Genomic DNA, 19,824 nt, shown 5'->3' on the forward strand with positions numbered 1-19,824 from the left:
CACACACATATAGAAACAGACTGCATCCGTGTGCACTCACACAGAAGACTAACAGTGCAGGTATGTACATAGCAGAGGGCAGAGCGCAACAGTGAGGGAGCAGAAGAGACAGAAATGGAGACAGAGGAAAGCAATCGAGAGGGAGGATATCTACTAGTGTTGACATTGCAGGAGGCTACATGTGTGTGCCGGAGCATAATCTTCCCCCTGCTCTCATTGGGTTTTTAATGTGGCTGCTATTTCCATAAACCTGCCTCCTGAATCACTGCCAGCCGCTTACACTCCCCCCAGGTCGAGCTGTACTAATACTAGGACTAAATGCATGCAGCAAACATATTTCCACCAATGCCTCTCAAAGACAATCACCGTTATACACAGTGCTAGCACAAAAAAAGGGACGGCAGCGTGATTTGTTCTATGCAACAGTAAGTAGACTTGCTGCTGCGACTGAGATTATTTCTTGGATCTGTTGGATTTGAGGAGTTGCAGTGAGAGGACAGAGAGTTTTAGGAGAGTGGGGGGAGGTGGAGGATGGAGACAGGGAGGGGGATGGGTGGGCGGATAGTGTGAGGGATGCGGGATTTTGTCATGATGCTAAGCTGGGAGGAGTAAATCTCCTGCAGACTTGTGTAGGGAGCTGTGAAACTCACAAGTATACTCACCATTTGCGGTAGGAAGTGGGCATTAACTGCCATAAAGAGTCATCAGAAAACATTTTAGTGGCCATCAGGGGATATTTATATTTCAGTTGGCTTGGAAAGAAATACTGATAGGACATGCTTGAACAGTCACATACTCAAAAGCTCACTAGTTTGGTATATGTTAGAAAATTAAATGTCTCTCCATCAGCAGCACACAAATATATTCCAGACTCGCTGTCATTGGGGGTACGCAATCAGGGCACACCGCCATGTGCGCATGTTTTTCGTCCCACCTTTATACATTGCTATCTGTATATACACAGAACTGGCAGCAGTGCAAAGCCAGCTTACCACATGTACACAAACACACACGACTAATAGAGCCAAGCGGCACACACCTGGTAAACTGTCAGAGCTTCTCCTATTCTGTGGCCAAACTTATGTCAGACACTCGTGTCCCCGAGGTTCCCATCACACTTCACTGCAGGAATCTATATTCCAGTCCAGTACACTTCCATTAGGCCATACTGTTCCTTTCAGCAGCTAATGTGTAACAGGGGGACACAGATAATAACATCCAAGAACACTAGCACTTCTTCCTAATAACACTGGGTTGTGTGTTTTTGTGTGTGACTCAGTGAGTGTTTAGATATGAAATATGAATAAGCCATAATTATAGCTTTTTTTAAAGCTAAAATGTAAACATTGGAATAAAACTGTAAACCTGAATTAACCTGAAGGTTTAATACTTTTATTATCCACCTGCTTTTTAGTCATGGTCAGTACTGTAATAAGATTTTGTACTCTTCTGTCTTTCATTGTTTTACAAAGTAAAATTCTCCTGCATAGAAACTCTATTTACACAGAGATACAAAAAAATCTAGATTTTGTTAGAAGGAAATTTTGACCTTGAGCAACTACTAACAACAGAAAAACATATGGCTGAGAACACAGTAGATTAATAGTGCCCATTACAAATTCAGCCAGCTCTACAGTTTGTTTCAATTTGCTAACATTTGCTTGTCTTTTGCCAAAGCACGCACAGGTTTGCTAAATTTGCAAAGTCTTATACCTTTGAATAAGGAACCAGTAACTAGGGGTGGTTTCAAAATCAAACTGGAATAAAAATCTCCTACAAGTTTCAAGTCAGTTTGCGTTCCCCCTCTCAGCAGGAAAAGCAAAGTAGAGGTCAGAGATTCAGCACTTTGCTCAAGGACATTACAACATACACAGAGTTTGAATTATACACTTACCCAAAATTCAAAACAGTCCATCTCATGAAATTCAAGTATGTGAATGCTGGTGTCCGTGTCTTTGCTGTCATGTGTGTACGTGGGGGTGCTTGTTTGTCGGCCCTGCTCGAGGCGTAGAAAAGCTAGTTAGGTTGTACAATTTTCATGCACGGTTCTAGTCATTTGCAAAAAGTAAAGTCCAGTAGGAGTTTGGTGGTTTGGTATTAATTCCAATTCAGGCATTTAAAACAGCAAATATGGATGGGTAGCCACACTGGTCAAACTGAAACGCTCGAGAGCAGCGATGTAGGGGATAATGACAAAACGCAGACGTTAATACCTCATAACCCATCTCGGGAGAATTCCTAGTTTACATTAATTATACCATAGCCCCTGGCAAACTGCATATCAAGCAGGATTTTGCAAACAAACAACTGGCATATCTACTTACCATCAAGCAGCGAAGCAACAGGGGTCATATCGCAAAAGATTTAAGAGCAGCGAGGCTCAAGAGAGGACGGTAAAAGCTATGGGAGGCAGGCACATGTCAAACACACACACTGCAGCATGGATTTTCTTCCTATGATGTGCACAATGTTCTATAATGTAAATGAAAGTTACTCTTCCTGAACCTGACCATGCATACGGGATGATTAGGGACACTGGCGTGCCGTGTGTAGCTACTGTTTTACCTATGGCCAGCACGCACTGCCTGTGCTTCCTTGGACCAGTGGTGTTTGTGTGTGTGAGTGAAGTTGAAGGGAAGAGTAAAGCACCCTCAGCCTGACACCCATCAGCGTCTGCCTGTTACATTTCTATGACATGCTTTGTCTCAGGGAGAGCAGCAGCAGTGGAGCAGTGGGAGCAGGGAAGACAGAAGGATGTGGGGTGGACAGGACTGGGTGGGGTAAAGGGGAAATCAGCAGGAGGGCTAAAGTAGGAATGAAAGGTACAAGAAAAGGGTTTTATTTCTCACATGTGATACACGGCAACTTCAGCAGCCAGTGAATGTGTGTGTGTGTGTGTGTGTGTGTGTGCAAACATGAAAGGACAAACTTTCAGACTCTTTGTGTAAAAATTACACCATTCAAGACTGAGTTTGCTAAATTTATAAATACAGCTGTACAATCATAAGATTTTTTATTTTGTTACTATTAACTGGGGCTGTTTATAGCTCTCCATTAAGGTGACTGTTAAACCTCACTGAGCCCAGGTGATTTGGAGGTCTTCGCTTTGAACATAGGGGCATGAGGACTTGTATCTCTCCTTTATACATTCAACCACATCTTCTATTTAATCCTAAAAGCACATCAGCCCTTATGGATGCCCCTCCAGGTTGTCAAGGGAAGAGTTATTAATGACTCCGAGCCGTGGGAGGAAAAACTTAGTGGAAAGCCAAACCACAGACAAAATCAAGAAATCAAGACTCAAATCTGACTTTTGTAACACATAACTGAACAGAGCTAAAAAAAAAAAAAAAAAGAAAGAAAACTCTAATGAACACATCTTCTGGCATTATGTGTAAGAGTTTTTAATGTCCTCTCTTTCTTGCTTCTGCCCTATTATACAAATGCAGAGGGAAAAAGGGAGCAGAGTTATGCCTTCTAACCTCACGCTTGGCTAATTTGCTGGATAAATGAAACAACTTGTTTTTCCAGGACGAAACGTTTTTCCAGAGAAACGTTCGAAGCTGGTAGTTGTGTTTACACGCTTAATCTCCGGCATGTACTTTTTGTCTGAATTTCTCTGGCTTTTTGTCTTCTATCAGAAAGGCTGTTGGAAGTGTATGTGCGTAGTTGGAGATAAATTATCTGAATTTCAGAAGCAGAACCACGCCTCCAAACACGCCCCTTCCGGTTCTCATCTATATATGACCCCCCAGCTCTATGAGCTGTTCATTCTCGTTTTTGTGTCCCACCCTCCCTGCCCCTTTTCAATTCTTTTACTTCTTCACTTCTCATTAGTACATGGGGATCTGCCAGGCCCGGGAGCCGTCGCCAGTCCCCTCTGAGGCCTTCCCCAAACCGCAGTTCAATTCATGTTTAAGCCATTCGCCTTTATCTAAGACAAAACGCTGTCAAACCTGAATTGAGGACGTGGGCCCAGCTAGTGAACTGTCCTGATGCAGTCTTGACCGCATGAAGCAGCACTACCTCTGTGATAGTCACTTCTGCCCACTCCCGTATTATTAGCATCTCTCTGGTTGTTTTCACATATGGCTTTCAGGCATTGTTGGAAGAATCAGTCAGGGCTTCTGTCCAAAGTTGCCCACATGTAGCACAACAGAGAAGATATTCTGCCTCAGTCATATTCTGGCTACTAGAAATATTTGGTTTACACCAGTGTGGCGAGGGCGCTACCTGGACAGAGCATCTAGAGGGCAGGACACATGACACAATGTCAGTGTTGACACTCAATCCACCTACACTGTTGGAACATAGGAACAAACTCACACAAAAGCTTTGCACTAATGCATGCATGCATATAAATGTACATCAAAATGTTATTCCTGCGAAATAAAAATGTGTGCAAACTTGTGTTTGCCTCAACAAATACAAATGAAACTAAAACCTACACTCCGTTTCACGTTGTCTTTTTGACTTTCCAGAAATGCAGAGCTTTCTATTTCTATGTCATTCTATGCTATTACTTCAAAAGTATGAGGCAGAGTGGGTCTGATCAATGCTGGCAATATCCCCTTGAGAACAGACACATGAAAAAGTTTAAACCGGGCCTTCAAAAGGCTGAGCTATTGATTGAATTGCTTTCTAAAGTGTTTTTCATCTCTGACACTATACAAGGAGAATTCCGGCTGATGTGCAGGTGGCATGGCTGACCACCATAGAGAGAAAAGAAAGAGGGTGAAAAGCGGTGGAGAGAGAGGCAGACACTTACCCCTGGCAGTGTTTTCTGTTCGTGGAGGGCGTTCTGGGCTTTTATGGCCGACTCTCGGGCGCAGTAGGTGAGAAATGCACAACCTGCAACACAAAGATCAAAGTCAGAACAACACTTACACATAAATTATGCACACAATACAAAATGACATAGCCATTTGCAAGAAATATCAGCTAAAGAAACTGGTACATTAATGAGAATGAACTGAAGGAATTGGACAATTACCAAGCACGCAATTAAACACAATTAAAGAACCAAATCTGTGCTGAAGGTCTCCTGAGTTACTGAAAACCCATTGAAAACATCTCTTAGACTAAACAGAGCAAGTTAATAGAAACAGGCAACCATGCAAGACACAAGGCTACATGTTGAAAATTTTCGATGATGGCAAGGGGAGAAAGAAGAGCCAACCACAGCAAAAAAAAAGTAGGAGATGCAAAGAGCATTATTTGGATGAATAGCCAAGCCTGCCCAGCTTCCCCAACACTAGTGCCATGTCCTGTTCAAAGCTCTTAGCAGCCTGGCCAGTGTCCTCACCCTGAGAGGCTGTGACAGCAGCGGAGACAAAAGAAACAAGACTGCAGGGGAGTATTGAGTGGGGTGGAAAAGGAGAGAAGAAGGGATGTAATAGTTTAGGGATGGCTAAAGGAAAGAGATGTTGCCAAAAAAAGAAAAGAAAAGACAGGACAGGACATGCCGTTAAAACTCTCTTGGGTTGATGCCCAACTATGAGACATTGATCTAGAACCAAAGCATACACACATCTGTGGAATTAACTGCACATGAGAAGAGAAGAGAAGAGAAGAGAAGAGAAGAGAAGAGAAGAGAAGAGAAGAGAAGAGAAGAGAAGAGAAGCCAGATGGAAAAATGAGGCAATCATTTTCCCCCTGACTATCTGAATAAATAGATTTGCTTGTGTTCTATTAATGAGGTTCATATGGGTTAGCATGCATCATATTTCTGCCACTCTGAATATGGTTTATTAGCAGCCGCTGCATTTTGGATCTCATTTCAACAGCCAAATATATTCAGTGGGTGGTGATATATTAAGAGTTTTCATACAGACAATATTTCAATCTGTTGTTCTTGTTTCAGATGGGATCACTTTTACCCATCCATGCACCACTCTTTGTGCCCCTCTACAAGCATAAATACAGCAGAACAGCACATGTACGGTATTTACAGTTTTACTGACCCTTGCACTACGATTGTTTCTCCACTGAAGGTTAAAATGTCATATAAGTCACTGATCTATTCATTGATTTGGAACTCTTTTTGCCTAAAGTGTCTGTAACGTGGACATGTGCCTTCATGGCTGCGGATGCGCTGACCCTCATTACAATATTTAACCACTATAGTCTAAATGATCGCATGAAAGACAAACAGCAGCAACGTGTATGCAGGTTGTGATCTTTCAAGTTTCTGACAGCATTAATGGTGCCTTACCTGTCCCAGTTACCCCAAAAATAATCGTTTCAAACTGTGACCCCCAATTAAACCCCTCAGTCACTCACGCTACCGTTTAATTCGTATTGCTCATTAGCTTGAACTTGACGCAATACCCAGACTGTTACACGTTGTTGTTTTGGCTTTGTTTGTTTGTTTGTTTCTTAAATGGGTGAGGGTAGCAGAAGGGAATGGTTCCATTTTGGTGCTTGTTTTTCTCTCTTCTTCACTCTCTCTGGGCTTGTTGTTGGTTTACTTGACAAACGCTTGCCCCATCTCTGAATAAGAAACAAGTATTTTGCATTACAATCACAAACGCGATTTATTTGTTAATGTGTAATGCATAGGGTATTGCGAATAAATTAATAGCAACCACAACACTGGCAAACAAAAGAGAAACATGAACTCCATTTAAATGTGATTCTGTGCTCTTTAATGTATGGCTTAATAAGAATTTGCAGGCCACAGGCGAAAAAGCTTTAACAACTCCATAATTGGAATCCAAACACGTACAAATTGCCAGCGCTGCGTTGCATACCAAGTGCAAAAGTGTGAGTGGGGGGGAGCATGATGAAATTGTTTGAAACACAACAAAAAGCCACTGTAATCAGAGCCTGCTGACACAGCAATGGGGGAAGCCTCCCCACTGCGAGGAGATGATCCTCTGCATCATCTGACAGAAACCTAAAACAGCTTTGTCTAAAACATTGATTTCAGCTGCAAAGAGAAGAGATTCCTCTTCTCCTCTCGTCTTTCCCAGCTTCTCATCTCCATCAGCAGCTCCTTGTGTCTGGTCTCCCATTTCTTAATGATATATTTTTAAGTGGGGTACGTGTGTACTGGGAAATAAGGCCGAGTCTCTCCATCTCCTCTGCACTGAATTGGCATGTAATTAAAGGGTGTTACATGGAAGAGAGGGAGGGAGCGCGTGAGGCAGAGGGAGAACGGGAGACAGTAAGTAAGGAGTGCGTTCCTGCTCAGTCGTAGAAATCACGAGTGTATGTCCACGGGGTCTGTGAGACACAGGAGCCACTCCTGCTGTGCCATCCTTCAGTGCTCTTTAGGTCTATTTGGCAATGAAATACATTCCTGAAGTCCTGCAAAAGCACACATATGTTTCCTTTATGGTGTAAAGAATAATAAGTAGCTCAAATGTAGAAACACTAAAAAAAAATTCACGCACCTAAATTAAAAATAATTTTAAAAAGATAGTAAAATATTACTGAGATATTACTGAGAATACTGTGGCTGGATTGGTTCCTTGACCAGCTATCTGTTTACTCTCTCAGAAATATTGATGTTTTAAATTAGTCAACCAGAAATACTCTGACCAGTAGTGATTCCTTTGAAAACTGCTGTTACTTCATTGGCCATTTAAAATAATTATTTTTGGCTATTGTTATTGGTAGTGGCATTAAAGTTGTGCATCAAGAATATTCCCCCACCAAACCCCCCAAAACAAAGTCTTTGAGAATAATTTTTCAATTTACTGTTTTAGAGAATATTTAGTTTATTCAAGTTTGTCATCTAGAATTAATAATTCAGTCTCAGCAAACAGACTTTTCCTGGGAAATATGATTTGGAAATATGTCTCTTTGTTATTGTAGGTCTTTACCTTACAATATAAAGCGCCTTGAGGAAACTGTCATTGTGATTTGTTTGTGTATAAATAAAACTGAATTGATTTGAATTTACAGTTTGCTTTATTTGTTTTACTCCCTTGGCTAATTCAGTTATAATAACCTGGTGCAAAATTGTAATTGGTCCAAATGTGAGATGAACTATAATACTTGGAGTATTATTGCATTGCGCCTTCCTTCTTCTATGCAAAATGAAAAGTTTCTCAATTTGGTGCATTTCTGTCTGGATATATGCAGCTTTTTCATGTTTGGCTCTTTTGTTTTATTATGATTATTTTTAATTTTTGTGTTTGACCTAAAATAGCTCCCAAATTTAAGTCACGTCCCCTTCTTTTATTTTTTTTATCATTTGTTAGAATTTTTGCTGAATGTTTCTCTGAGTCTGGAACTTTTACTCAAAGTGTTTGTCTCCATCTTTTGTAATTTTCACAATCTCAGCATTTAGTAATTTGCACTGCCACTCTGGTAGCTGCTGGTAAGCTGAATATGAGCAACCTACTTCTACATAGGCAGTGGGCATAAAATGCATACTGCAGAATCGTCAAATATGAATGCAATTCCGAGGAGACAGGCCCGGTTTAAACCACAACCCCTCTCTCTTTTAAACTCCACCTTTCATACCCTCTTTTCTCCATCTCCTTGCCCCAGAGGAGCCAAGCTGCCCCAGTGTAATGAAAAAGTGTGAACTTGCTCTCACTGTGGCATTTCCTTGGCCAGAAAGTGTGAAGGTAGCAGAAACTGAGCCAATCCTGGCACCAGCCTTGTCTGCTCGCTCACACATCATTTGCACTCTTTGGAAAACGCTATCACTGTGGCTAGATTACTTGCTTACTTCATTTACTGCCATGTGGGGCTCTAAGGGAACTGAGAGCCTTTCAGAAGGGTCGGTAGCTGAAACACACATCATCGGCGTGGATGCAACGTGATTATGACCTGAATCATCGCCAGTCGGTTAGGCGGGAGGCTCTATGGCACAGATTGACCACGAGGGGGGTAATCAGTCTGGTCTCATAGAATCTTTTAGTTTATCTAATCATTTTCTTATCTTTGAAAAAAACACAACCACACTTCTTGATCTGTTTACACACAACAATCATGTCAATACTTAGGGTGAAGGATGAAAGAGGGCAAAGAAGAACAGCTAGCAATGGCAGGGACCTTTCAAAACAGTCTCAGTCGTTGTTCTGACAACAACATTTTTGCTGCCCCAGCTTAATAATGAGCCTCATAATGATAGTGTAATAAAAGCAGTAGCCTTCTTTAACCTGTGAACCTTAATTATGTCAGACATTCACCTTCTATAGCACCAGAAACTGTGCACAGTAAACATCTCCTGACCCTGAATCCTCGTGCACTCTTCCATCACTCCTCCACTAATAACTGTAACCCTTCATCTCTGCTGCACCCAGCTCCAAAATCCTTTTCCATTTCCTCCTTCACTAACCCTCCCATCACACCTTCACCATGAGCAGTAAACTGGGGGAGGATGAACACTGCAGAGCACTGAGGAGCATCGGTGTCTATCATGAAGGCAACAAATAGCCCCTGCACCCTCGTGGTATCCTCTCTGACCCCTGAGTAGAAGAACCTCAGCCATTGATTTGTTGCTACTTGCTCACATAGACTACACTATAGCCTCCAAGAAGCGGTCAAACAGATCCATAGGCAGAACCTCCCAAAGGATTTCATGTGTGTGTTTTTGTGTGTTTGTGCATGCATTCATGTATTTGTGTGTACATGTGATATATTGCCTAATGAGTGTGACAATTACATTAAATTCTTTCTGAAATGCTCAGTATATGTTTCATGATCAATACAGGGAAATAGAAACCATCACAGCAATGCAGGCATGCACTGTATACTGATACCTTCACAGTCGCTTACTAGAATAAGTGTTGCTTAAGTGGTACTTCATATATATTCCAGCTGGTAAGTCATGACTGACTATCTGTCTATGACAGAATAAGTGTATAAATGTGTTAAAACTATCATTGTGAACTAGTGCCTTAAATAAAGCAGACATACAAAGTGTTTTTGAGAGTTAAAAAGTTCAACGTACGACAACACATCAATAGTTCATTCCATAATAAACCATAAATAATTAAAAATGACATGTCAAATCATTATTATGAACTTGTATTTGTTTGTTTATAATCACAAACTATCTGAAAATGTTGTTCACATTAATTATAAGTCTTATTATTATAATGCCTCAGTTATAATATATTTAATTATGCAACGTGTGTTACAATTAAACACTTTAATTGTCACTAGACTTCTTGTTGCAGGATTGCAAGGTTGGCAGTAAGATTATGCAAGGCTCCTTTGTATGTTTACGATCATGCACTCCAATACATTTTTAAATTGAGAAAATGGATCACATTTTTATGATCATATAATAGAGGTTAGAGCTCAAACTCAGAACAACCCATCTGGAGATTGTTGTGACATTTAGATAAATGTGCTTTTCTTTGTGGATGCAAATATTCAGCCGTCTCCTTAATGTTATCCTATTAAGGTGCAAGTATTTAATAAAAGCAAAGGAAAGACTCCTACAATCAGTTGCAAGCATAAACACAGGGATTGCTAGCAGCAGGAAAGTCTCAATTCAAAGAGAGTTCGGAAGAGAAACCTCATAAATCCTTCAATTATCAACTTGTTATATTTCCTATTAAGTGAACTTGTGCCAATTGTAGATGTCCATGTTATATTTGATCTGCATGTTGGCAAACATACTTATGACATATACACGTATTAGCATTAAAAAGGAATTTCCAACAACCACCTTATAAAGTTGGCAGCAAATGCAGGTTTTGTTGGCGACATGGCAGATTGCAACCAGCAGCCCATCCCCAGAATTGGCCAGAATCCCCGATATTTGGCTGGATAGCACTTATGATACAGCACTTTGGCATCCTCCACTGTTCTGTAGCCTTTAAAGTAAGTCTTGACTTTTGTAGACTCTCTGAGTACATCATCCCTCTTTTGCTATTAAAGCCATGGTCCAATCTATAAATAGTAGTCCAGTGCCCTGCATCCCTGATGAGCAAGCTAATTGACACTGTTAATGGATAGAGTTTCACAGAGCTGTAAATAATGTGTAGGTTCACACTTACTGCCTCCTGCCGTGTTACTTCTGGGAGGGCAACAAGAGTTTACCTGCCAAGTCCCGTCTCTCCAGCCTGTCGTCCCTGCTTCCCTCCCTGAGCCAAGTCTGCTCCGGCCAAGGGATTTACAGAAATCAATAACTCTGTGTGCCCCCACCCCACCTCCCTCTGCCCGAGTCAAAGTCAGAAAACTGCATCCTCTTCATGTACTCTAACAACCTCTTGAAAGAGGAAAACAGGACTACAAGAAAGGAAACCATAAAATCACTTTCATTTTGGCCCACACCGTTTGTATTTAAAGTCTCCCTTTAATGTATGGCATATTTGATGCAATATTACTAAAAATGCATGTCCTCTGTCTAAAACTAAAAGGCATTTAAACCTCTGAGACAGCTCAATTGATCATAGCAAAGCCACAATCATAGATGACTGGCAGCTGCAAACTGACTATGGACTAAGAGACAGATCAGGTTCTCAGTCACTTTGATTTTACAAATTGAAAGGTACCTTAAAAGACATCGCTTCAAAGGCACGAAGGTTGCTTGGATGGACTGTTTGAAAGAGGGATGAGAAAGACAGACATGCGAGGAGAGCAAAAAACACTACCTGGTGAAATCATTCACACATTCATTCTCTATCAGTATACCGCTGTACACGGGCAGCCTAATGAAATGAGATACACTTGATTTATCCCACATTGGGAAATTCATTTGTTAATGTGAAGTAAGTATAAAATGTGTCCAATACTGTATCTGTCCTTGTGGCAGTGAAGCTGAATCAGTCTCTTAGAGAAGGTGCTCCGTTGCATGTCCAGCAAGTGGTGCTGAAGGTAGTAACAATGCAATCAGTGACCTCCTCTTCGAGAGTGATGTATATACACAAGCCTTTATAAAGACGCTGGCACTGAATACTGTTTTTTTATTTTCCATCTTCCAAAAGCTTGTTTTCACTTATACCCTGCTTGCCAACAATATAATTTGTGTCATTGTCCTAACTTTTATTTATTTATCTCATATCACCACTGCAGCTGGAGGAGACAATTAATTAACACTAATGGTGTGACTAACAAGCAGACACCGGGGTGTTAATTGCCTCAATGTACTGTATTTCCTGGTAACCACATTAAACGGATGGATGGATGGATGGATGGATGGATGGATGGATGGATGGATGGATGGATGGATGGATGGATGGATGGATGGATGGATGGATGGATGGATGGATGGATGGATGGATGGATGGATAGATAGATAGATAGATAGATAGATAGATAGATAGATAGATAGATAGATAGATAGATAGATAGATAGATAGATAGATTGAGTCTGAACAGCAGTGAAAACAGATATGAGAACCCACGAGGCATTAATTATTTGAGCAGTCTTTTTTAATTAAGCCAGATCTACCGTTGTACAGTGTACCACAGATCAGATGCCATACTGGAACTCATATAAAGTCCATATACTTTGCTTATTCTACAAAATTAATATTTGATCACCAGAAAAGTAACACAAATTCTGTCTCTCATCTTTCTATTCTGCACTATCTGGCATGCAATTTGCTTGTATCAAACACACACAAAAAATGGATGCGATACATCTCTCGTACAAAGCCTCTGACCAGTTTATGTCACTGGCAATAGAGCACAGAGACTGTTGGCTGCGGCATCACTCCTTAAGTGAGAAAGATGGATGGAAGGAACGTGGAGAGAGATGGCTGAGCGATGGAAGAGACGGGGTGTGAGGGGAGGCATGGAAAGGCGCTGGAAACGAGGCCTGCAGTCGCCCACAGATGCTCCCTCTGTCTCTCCCTCGTTCTCTCCCTCCTTTTGAGCACAGTACGGGAGCAGTCTTTTGGGGAGGCTGGCAGGCAATCAGTGATGCCATGCCAGCAGTGCAGCGATGGCAGCTTAACCTATTTTCGGAAATACCACAGAATATCTATTTATAACCGTGCTGAGCCGCATGTATCTTCACACATCCCTCATGGACTTGAGCATTCTTAGACATTTTCCAATCTAAAATGTGCCTTCCTTAAATTTCAGGGATTGCTTAATATCTGTGGAAAACAAGGTCTGCTAATAGTTCTGCTTATCCCCACTTAGGGTGGCAAACTACCATATTATTCACGCTGTCAAAATACTAACATTTTTCGCATAATATATTTTGTCATTAATTATAAACAGCTTTGCTATTGCTGCTTACATTCTAATCATAAAATAAGAAATCACCTCTGGACAGCACAGAATTAACATTACAAGTAGCAGCGGTATTATTGAATTACATATTACTAGTGTTACTAGAGGGATTTTCTCATGTCAGCAGCTTTCAGGTGATTATTTTATCTGCCAAGCTTGGCCTCTGCTCCTCCTCAATCCATCCCATCCACTGTTGCCCAAACAGCAAACAGCCTGTCAGAGGCATCCTCCATGTCCCAAGCTGAACCATCACTCTGCTCTCCCAGCGCCTTAGGATAAAAGCTGCCATTTGTTTCTGCATCTCTGACAAACACTTATCCATCTGTCCATACATCCATTGTTCTGTGCCGTGTGTCTGTCTTTCATTTGCCTCGTGGGCCCCGCTTCATACATGTGCCATCCTAACTGTGCAAATGCTCTCTGTCACACCGGGCTGTATGACAGTGGGGGGATTAGGTGAGAGTACCAAGTCCAGTATCCACAAAGCTTTGTGTTCACGTGCACTCTCAGGCAGATTCATGTAAGACATAAATGCATTGTTCATTCACACCAATATCAAGGACTCAACGATTTGGCAATCAGAGAAATGTGACAGCTTGACTAATCTGTGATTGTTTTTTGTCCAAAACACGGGGGCTAGCAAGCCCTCCAAGGGCACGGTACTATAAGACAAGACAAATAACTTATTATTTTCCAGGCTTGTACAAGGCTTTATCGCATGAGTTCTCCTGAACCATTCCAAAATGGAGAGGGATTATCACAAAACATTGCATTAAAATCTCCTCTCTCCCCTCTCCCTTGTTATTTCATTTTCCTTCTAAAATGAATCTGTGCCCAGCCAGGCTCAAACACAACATTAAAGAGCTCATGCTATTCTAACAGAAACCACCAACCCCCTCCTCCTCGCGCTCTCCCTTTTTCCCCCTCTGTGCCTTTATAACCCCCCCCCCCCCCATAAGAGTACACTCTGCTCTGTAGGCAATGGCACTCTGCAAAGCTGCCCATTCAAAATAGATAGGCTTCTATCTCCCTCTATTTAGACTAAGAAAATAGCTCTGACCTTTGAGCCTGAGCAGGAAGGCAGCGCGCTTCTGCCAACTCTACCTTTAGAAAAGAAATGTGTCCACAAAACAGCGAAAATAATTCAACTCAAAAATCTTCCGTTTAAAATTTCTGGAAAAAGCCAGTAGCACATTCATCAAATCAACAGTGCTACCAAATTAAAATCGCCTTCCATCTCGCATCGATTATTATTATAGGTTGTCATCAAAACAGTCAATTTACCAATATAACTTTTTAAAACACCATGGCATCACCACCATCCCTTGAAACACAAACACTATCCAGAAAATGTAGAATGAAGAACCAAAGAGCTTTATTTACTTGAGTTAATGAAATGCAAAAACATTATAGGTTTCATTAATGAGTTAGACCTCACTGCTCATTTTCCCATCTCTGTTCCCATTCTGGGCACCCATTTACGGCAAACACATTCCACAAAGGTCATGGTGTAACAGCACTTCCAACAAACTGAAAGTATAATATACTGCAAGCAATAATGAATGTTGCATTGGTGCAGGAAATCAATCCATCTGAAAGGCTCTCCTGGGCAGGTATTAAGGGAGAAGGAAGCGGAGACGGAATAAAAGTCAGGTGAGCACTGGTGAGCAGATACAAACCTCCAGCAGAGCGCAGCCTTGTTGCCATCTAAGATTGCCAATCTGCTTGGGAAACCAACAGAAAAGAGCAGGAGAGAGAGGGAAGCAGCACTCCTCATCCTGAAGTCAAGGCCCATAGCGCCTGTCAGTACCCGTTGAGCTGCTGCATCTTTTATGAGGAAAGCCCTGTTGCTTATTACAATATTTACAAACGTTTAAAGATTGTGAGGAGAGTGTTGTTACTGCATTAGCTTGGCTCGGTGGCCTTCACTCACTAGACTCTGACAGGAGATTTTATTCTAGATTTGTTCAATCGAATCACTGCACAAAACTGCGCGGAGACTGAGAATTGTGTTTCAGGTGACTCAGAGGTCACACGCACAGCTGGAACGCAGTGTAGCTTTCATGGCATTTATGATATTGGTTCATTTCATTAGTAAATAGGCAATAATGTCAAAAGGAATAAGTTCCAAAGCTGTCTATTAAATCTGTAATATTAACACAGTTTGGTCTTTCTGTACAGTCCATGTCGTATCTACAGCTCTGTTTATGGATGTAAGCGAATTTATCCCATCTGTTTCCCCAGGAGGGATGCTGTCCTACAGCAGTGCCGTGATCTTTGACACTTTCCATAAGGCACACGCAATATGGAAATGGTGTGCATGTACTTCCATAATATCAAAGGAAGAAAGCAGCTTTAACAAACCAACGGTTGGTTTAATCAGTGCTGTTGCCTTTAAGCTCCATCTTCATAAAGGAAAACTGGAATGCATAGTTCTGGTTTGATGAATATGCTTTGTTCCAACTAGCTGTGCTTCCTTCCTTCTTTATTCTTTGAGGAGCACAACTTACAGAGAAACCCTATCCATCAGACTGCTTCAGACGAAGGAAAAAATAAAAACTTGAATAAATATTTCATTAGATTATTCTGTGATTTAATGTGCTTCTGCTTGCTGGGGTCTACGGCAATATCTCCATTTATAAATGCATTAACACAGTAATACTCAACACAAGCTTAGTATTGATATCCGGGCAGCCTTGCCCGGCAGATTGGAGCGACCTAGGGATTTTTTTGTCTGTGCGTCTACCTGTTGTGCTAAATTATACATTTCCTCTCTGATCTGAGTGCATTGTGGAAACTCACATGATAATCTACCCAGAAAACTGCACTTTTAATTTAAAGAATTTGATATAGCAAGCAACATAACAGGCACAATGCATAAAAGGAACACTGGTTCTGGATATAAGCATGTGCATATATGCATGTATGTATTTGTTCTGCATGTGCTAGTCAAAGCTAATTAGAGCCAAAGGGAGAAGTTTTCACAGTCTGTGATAAATTCAACATCAGGAAATCCTCTACCTATTAATACCAATTGGGCGACAATAATTGGCAGGCCATCGACAGCGTGGGCAGAATTAATCATTTGAAGAGGCAGGCTAGACTGAATTTTTAATTGGCAGAGGCAGCCACTGTTTAGGGAGGCAACCAGCTGATCACCCAAGAGACTGCTGCTTCAGACAATGCACATTTGCTAATCCTCTTGAGTCAAGTTATTATGGCCATGCATTATTATCACGCTTTACAAACTAATTCCATGTTTTCCCTCATGGATTACCAAGGGGAAAAAACAGTTGCATAAGAAAAGAGGAAATAAACACAGAGAGCACAATGTGGATGAAATGAAAATCCAAAAAATCCAAATGACAGAATAAGCACAATGGCTACGAATGCACAACACTTAGTATAATGAAAATAGCATGTGCGCATGTGTGTATGTGCGTGTGTTTCTCTGTCCATCGATGTCTTTGTTAGTGTGAATGTGCCACTTTGAGGGTGCTTGCCCAGTGTTTCCATCAGGATGCGTACCCCATAATCCTTTTTCTGCTTAATAACGTGATTAACTATAAAATAACCTCATCAAGGATCACTGACACATTAGAGTTTGATTTTGTATTGTTAATTGTGCAACGAGGCTTCATTACATCCTAACTCATTTAATTTGACTGAACTATGCTTATCTAAAATTAATTAGCGGTTTTTACGTTAAAATTCAGGGTAAATAATGACATGAGAAATGCATTTGGAATTATATTTTTAGCATTTTTACTAGATCAGAAAGAGAAGATTATCCAGCTACATTTAAACAAGATTTTTTGTTTAGTAAAATGCAAAAAAAAAAAAAATCATAATTCACAATGAACAGATATAAAAGTTCACTGGATATTTTTAAGGGATTTCACTTTCTTGAAAGGCTCTTTTGAGTTTTGCATTTCAAACTGACAAGAGAACTGAGGAGGGTGATCATACAGAGTCTCACTGAAAGCAAGCAGTACATCTCAATTACACATTTTCCCACTTCTTCTACTTTACCACCAGGGCAAGAATGATGTAATAAATTGATGATAATATAAAGCTATGAGGAAATCTGACAAAAAACCTTTTCAAATGAATAACAATGTAGTTAAGCAGTTTTTCACTGTATTAATTGAAAAAATAATTGCTAATTATGACAGATCAAATTTATGGCCTAGATGTCAAATATTTCACTTGAATTATATACATGTCTACCAAAGATCAGTATTTTTGTATGCATAATGGAAATGTGCTGTTTATGTTATGTAGAAAGCCTAAATTGCCTTTTCCCTGATAGCACGATAAGGTGACATCATTCAGGATCCAAAATACTGCCATCACTGCAACACGGGGAAATGACATTTTAGTATATGCATGAACACAAGCACAAAAACACACGCATCCAAAGCAAACCAGATCAGTGCAATACTGAAGAAATGACTTCCACAACAATAACATCATCTTTACGACCGTCATAAAATATGTGGCAAACATTATTATTATTATATACTGTAACTGTATCCTGGTTTGAAACCTTCACAAAGACTTGTATTAATTATTCTGAAGGAGATGGGGACAACCTTTGTAGCAGAAACGAATTTAATATCTTGCGATGGTGACTTGATGCATGACACGACAGGGTTTGTAATGTTTACTGTCATACATTATCATTTGTCTTTTCTAAATGTCACTGTAATAAAAGGCTTATCTCCTGTGCTTACATCCTTCACACATCTGCATCTGCTCTGCGAAATGAAGAATCCACGTGTGGAAAAAAGGAAAGAAAAGGGTGTTTTATAACTGTGGATTTGACTAAATGATAGTCGAGGCCATTGCATGCTTTTGTTTGTGACTTCTATGTCTCAGCAATGAAATCACCATAAATGTTCTCCAAATGCATTAAGTATGCAATTGCCCTTTGTCGTTATTGCCTTGGATCATGAATACGATGTTGCAAACTTTGTCGACAGTGCACTGGCCTGACCGTTACAATGAAACTAACAGTGATCACAGTGCTTATAGTCAAAGCCTGAATGTCACTGATCAGCTAAACCAGTGCAGCTCTGGGGTTATGCATTTCTGGTCAAACCTGGCTAAGAGCAAAAAACACTTAATTAAAGGTTGGGTGAGGGTTCACGGGTCATGACGATGACGATGACAATGATGACGTCTGCACTGCTTGAATCTAGGGGATGGGGGTGCGTGGTAGGAGGGGGGAGGGGAGGGGGGCTGTATCGTGAAATGCTTTTCCCACCCAGGCAGTGATCTATATTCTTGCTAGCCAACTTCATTATGGAAGATGGAAGTTGTCAGTGTATGTATAGTGAGCTGAGTGGATTTACACCCTCTGCTTCCATTTCAGCAGAAGCATCACTGCCCACTCTCCGTGGCGACGTCCGTCATCTTGTGACAGTTCGTGCGCCCTTTGGAGACGTTGTAGAATTGAAGTGATTTCGCCGTGTCGCGTTTGCACCCAGCCCCCTCTATTCGCACATGGGGAGATGTTAAAGAAAGCATATGGATGAATAAATGATGCCGCCCCTCCGCAAAAGATGGGACTGGCAAGAGGAGGCTGTTGAAAAATGCATCCTTTCCGAGCGCCTCTGCCCCACTTATGAGCGTGTTAAGGAAACACTCAAAGGCAATAAAATAAAGAATTGTTCTTCGTGTTCAAAACACTCAAAATATGTGCAAATCTTTCTTTTTGTGGTCATAATAAATACTGAAATCTCGGGATAGAAATACGAAAGCGCGTCAAACCAATCTGATAATTACTAAAAAGCTAAAAACTTGCCTTACGCACAAAAAAGCAACTGGAGCAAAATCCCAAAACTCGTGAATGTTATATGGAAATATGAGCAATGATGAGCATAACGATACAGATTATCTGGGGGGTTGACAGCTGACCGATTAAGCCCGATTAAACATGAAAATAAAAGTGACAAAAATCCGCATTTCACTACAAATCAGTTCAGTACACACAGATACTAATAAGCAGTTATTAAGCTTCATCTGGGCCTCGCAGCCATTCGAGGGGCGACACATTACCTTTGTGCATGCCGGTGTATCGGTCCTTGAGAACTGTCAGTTCGTGGATTTTCCCAAACTGTTCAAACAGGGGTTTCAGGTCTTTTTCTTCCAAGTTCCGCGGTATCTGCCCGATAAACAGTTTAATGGCATCTTGGTCTTTCATGTTGCCGCTCTCCGGATGAATTGAAATGGGTTCTGACCCGTTCATGGGTTTCGGAAATGTGATCTGAGGGTACTGGTGCTGATGTGGGATAAGTAGTAGTGGTTGTTGGGTCGGTGGTGCCCCCGGTCCGGTGAAAACCAGGCTGGAGTGAGAGGGCTGGGGCTGCTGTGGATGGTGCTGCCTTCTTGTTTCAGTCTGAGTGAATCTGGCCATTCTGAGCTGGGAGCAGAGTGGATAATAATGACAACACACACACACACTGTGAGAGAGCAAGCACTCAGCTGGAAACCAGGCTGACTTTCTATCCGACACACAACACACACGCACACACAGCGAGGAAGAGGGGGTTGATATTGGTGAAATAAGCGCACAGAAGCGATATGAGACACTATAGAGCGACACCCAGTGGTGCTTATGGTGTACTTCAACTCAGAAAAGACTTCTTTCGGCTGCTTCCT

At 41.2% G+C, this 19,824-nt stretch overlaps 1 protein-coding gene across 16 annotated transcripts in view; it reads right to left on the reverse strand.

Moving 5' to 3' along the window:
* The window catches only part of celf5a (cugbp, Elav-like family member 5a), a 174,313-nt gene extending 154,692 nt beyond the window's left edge, over nucleotides 1-19,621 (reverse strand). For all 16 annotated transcript variants that reach the window (XM_063465775.1, XM_063465772.1, XM_063465773.1 and 13 more), the window contains exons 1-2: nucleotides 19,222-19,621; nucleotides 4,769-4,851 (exon numbers count right to left, since the gene is read on the reverse strand). In XM_063465775.1, the coding sequence (XP_063321845.1) occupies nucleotides 4,769-4,851; nucleotides 19,222-19,579 (441 nt within the window). In that variant the 5' untranslated portion in view covers nucleotides 19,580-19,621. The remainder of the gene's footprint in view (nucleotides 1-4,768; nucleotides 4,852-19,221) is intronic.
* Nucleotides 19,622-19,824: the final 203 nt, after the last annotated feature.

The sequence above is a fragment of the Pelmatolapia mariae genome, linkage group LG23 (genome assembly GCF_036321145.2).
Source record: "Pelmatolapia mariae isolate MD_Pm_ZW linkage group LG23, Pm_UMD_F_2, whole genome shotgun sequence".
Taxonomy (NCBI): domain Eukaryota; kingdom Metazoa; phylum Chordata; class Actinopteri; order Cichliformes; family Cichlidae; genus Pelmatolapia; species Pelmatolapia mariae.